The sequence below is a fragment of the Acanthisitta chloris genome, unplaced genomic scaffold (assembly GCF_000695815.1).
Source record: "Acanthisitta chloris isolate BGI_N310 unplaced genomic scaffold, ASM69581v1 scaffold8443, whole genome shotgun sequence".
In the NCBI taxonomy this organism is placed as follows: domain Eukaryota; kingdom Metazoa; phylum Chordata; class Aves; order Passeriformes; family Acanthisittidae; genus Acanthisitta; species Acanthisitta chloris.
In genome coordinates this window covers 1-1,760 of record NW_008664267.1, presented here as the reverse complement: position 1 = coordinate 1,760, position 1,760 = coordinate 1, and the positions used below count along the sequence as shown (strand labels likewise).

Sequence of the window (1,760 nt, the reverse complement as noted above, 5' to 3'; positions counted from 1 at the left end):
GAGGACAAAAGCTACCACTAAACCCTCAGGTGAAGACCAGATCTACAGGATCACTGCTCCAACAGACCCATCACTCCAGGAGGACTGCAGCACCATTTAATCAGACTGCAACCAACACCCTGACTGACAGGGTGTTAGATTGCTTTCTGACTCTGTCAGTGGTTTCTTTTTGTACCGTTGTATTTGTTTTCTTTTTGTTTTCCCTATTAATTCTATTTCTGACTTGGAGTCTCTCACTGGTTTGCTTTCAAACTAGTACATTTAGTCATGAGAACAATTATATTCCTTTGTATGGTTTCCTGGGGTTGTGCATGCAGTTTCCCTGCCCACCTGAGTATGTTCTGTGAACCTCTTTTGACTATTATTCACCAATATGAACAATTCTGACAGGAGTTAACAAAAGAAAAATGGAGAAAATTGTTGAAAGCTCTGTGAAGAGTGTATGAGTGTAGGAGAAGGGTCAAAATTTTTGGGGGTAGATGAGGGTTGAGGAAGAAGTTTGCATTGGTAGCTCAAGAGTCTGTTTTCCTTTTCCTTCCTGTCAGCAGGTTTGTGAAGTAGGTAGCCTGTCATTGTGTCTTGGCCAACTTGGTCTCATGTGTCTTCTTTACTTGCTGGTACTTAAGGAACTGGCTGAATGGGATGGTTCAGATGGCAGAGGGTCCTAGTGGGATTATGGGAAGGGAAGACATAAGGGACAGGTGAGCTTGTTGGGCTTGATTTTGGTTTGGTGTTGAGACTATAAAGTCTTAAAAATGCAAGTTCTTATGTTCTGAAGCCTTCAACACAAAAAAAGATGCTTTGTATTTTCAGGAAAGCATTTGAAGTTTAGCTTTTAATTTTAAGCATGAAATAACAGTATCCTATATAAATAGAATATAATGAGTGTGTAACCATAGATATCATAATGGTCCATTGGCCTCAGTGAGATAAAAATGTTAACCAAAGCCATTAGTTTTATGCAGGGTTTTTTTTCCACAAAATGAAGCTTTATGTACTTCAGTTGTTTGCTGAGAATCTTCACAGTTAAATTTCTGTATCTCCTGCTGTTGGCAGTTACTTTTTCACACACTTCTAGGCTTGTTTGAAAGAATGGGGTCTTTTACACAGTTCTTTTGTTAAAGTTTTTTTGTGTGACCTGTTTCTTTTGTTTCTTCTCTCTTATCAAAATACTAGACATACACAAGCACTAGCAACAACTCCATGTCAGGCTCCTTGAAGCGATTGGAAGATACCACAGCTCGATTCACAAATGCAAATTTCCAGGAAGTTCCTACACACATTTCAAGTGGAAAAGATTCTTCAGAGGCTAGAGGGTCAGAGAGCAAAGGGAAGAAATCTGCAGGTCACAGCTCAGGTCAGAGGGGAAGAAAGCCTGGTGCTGGAAGAAATCCAGGAACTACTGTGACTGCAGCCAGCCCTTTTCAGCAAGGTACTAATTGTTATCCTGTAACACAGCTTCTGCTCTGACAGAAATTAGAAATTCTATATATTTAAAACTTGAAAAGTAGTTCATCTTTTGTCCACAATAATGAGAATGTTTCACTTTGGGGAAAAAAACTTTTCAGTGGAAAATTGTTTGTTGTCATAACATAAAAAAGAAGGTCATGCATCTTTAAAGGGCAAAACTTATGCTTTTGTTTAGACTGTTAAGGTATTCTCTTTAACTGCTAAAACCAGAAGTGTCTTTATGCACTAAAAAGTTAGTCTGAGGTAAACTTTAACATGAATTTGAGTCTAGAGGTTTTTCTTAGCTCTTT

The 1,760-nt window shown here is 38.5% G+C and overlaps 1 protein-coding gene across 1 annotated transcript in view; it reads left to right on the top strand.

The window, feature by feature from the left end:
* LOC103798988 (protein AF-10-like) overlaps window positions 1-1,432 on the top strand; it is a gene marked incomplete at its 3' end in the record, with an annotated part of 63,910 nt that extends 62,478 nt beyond the window's left edge. The window contains exon 9 of the mRNA XM_009071279.1: window positions 1,177-1,432. Coding sequence (XP_009069527.1) covers window positions 1,177-1,432 — 256 coding nt within the window. The remainder of the gene's footprint in view (window positions 1-1,176) is intronic.
* Window positions 1,433-1,760: the final 328 nt, after the last annotated feature.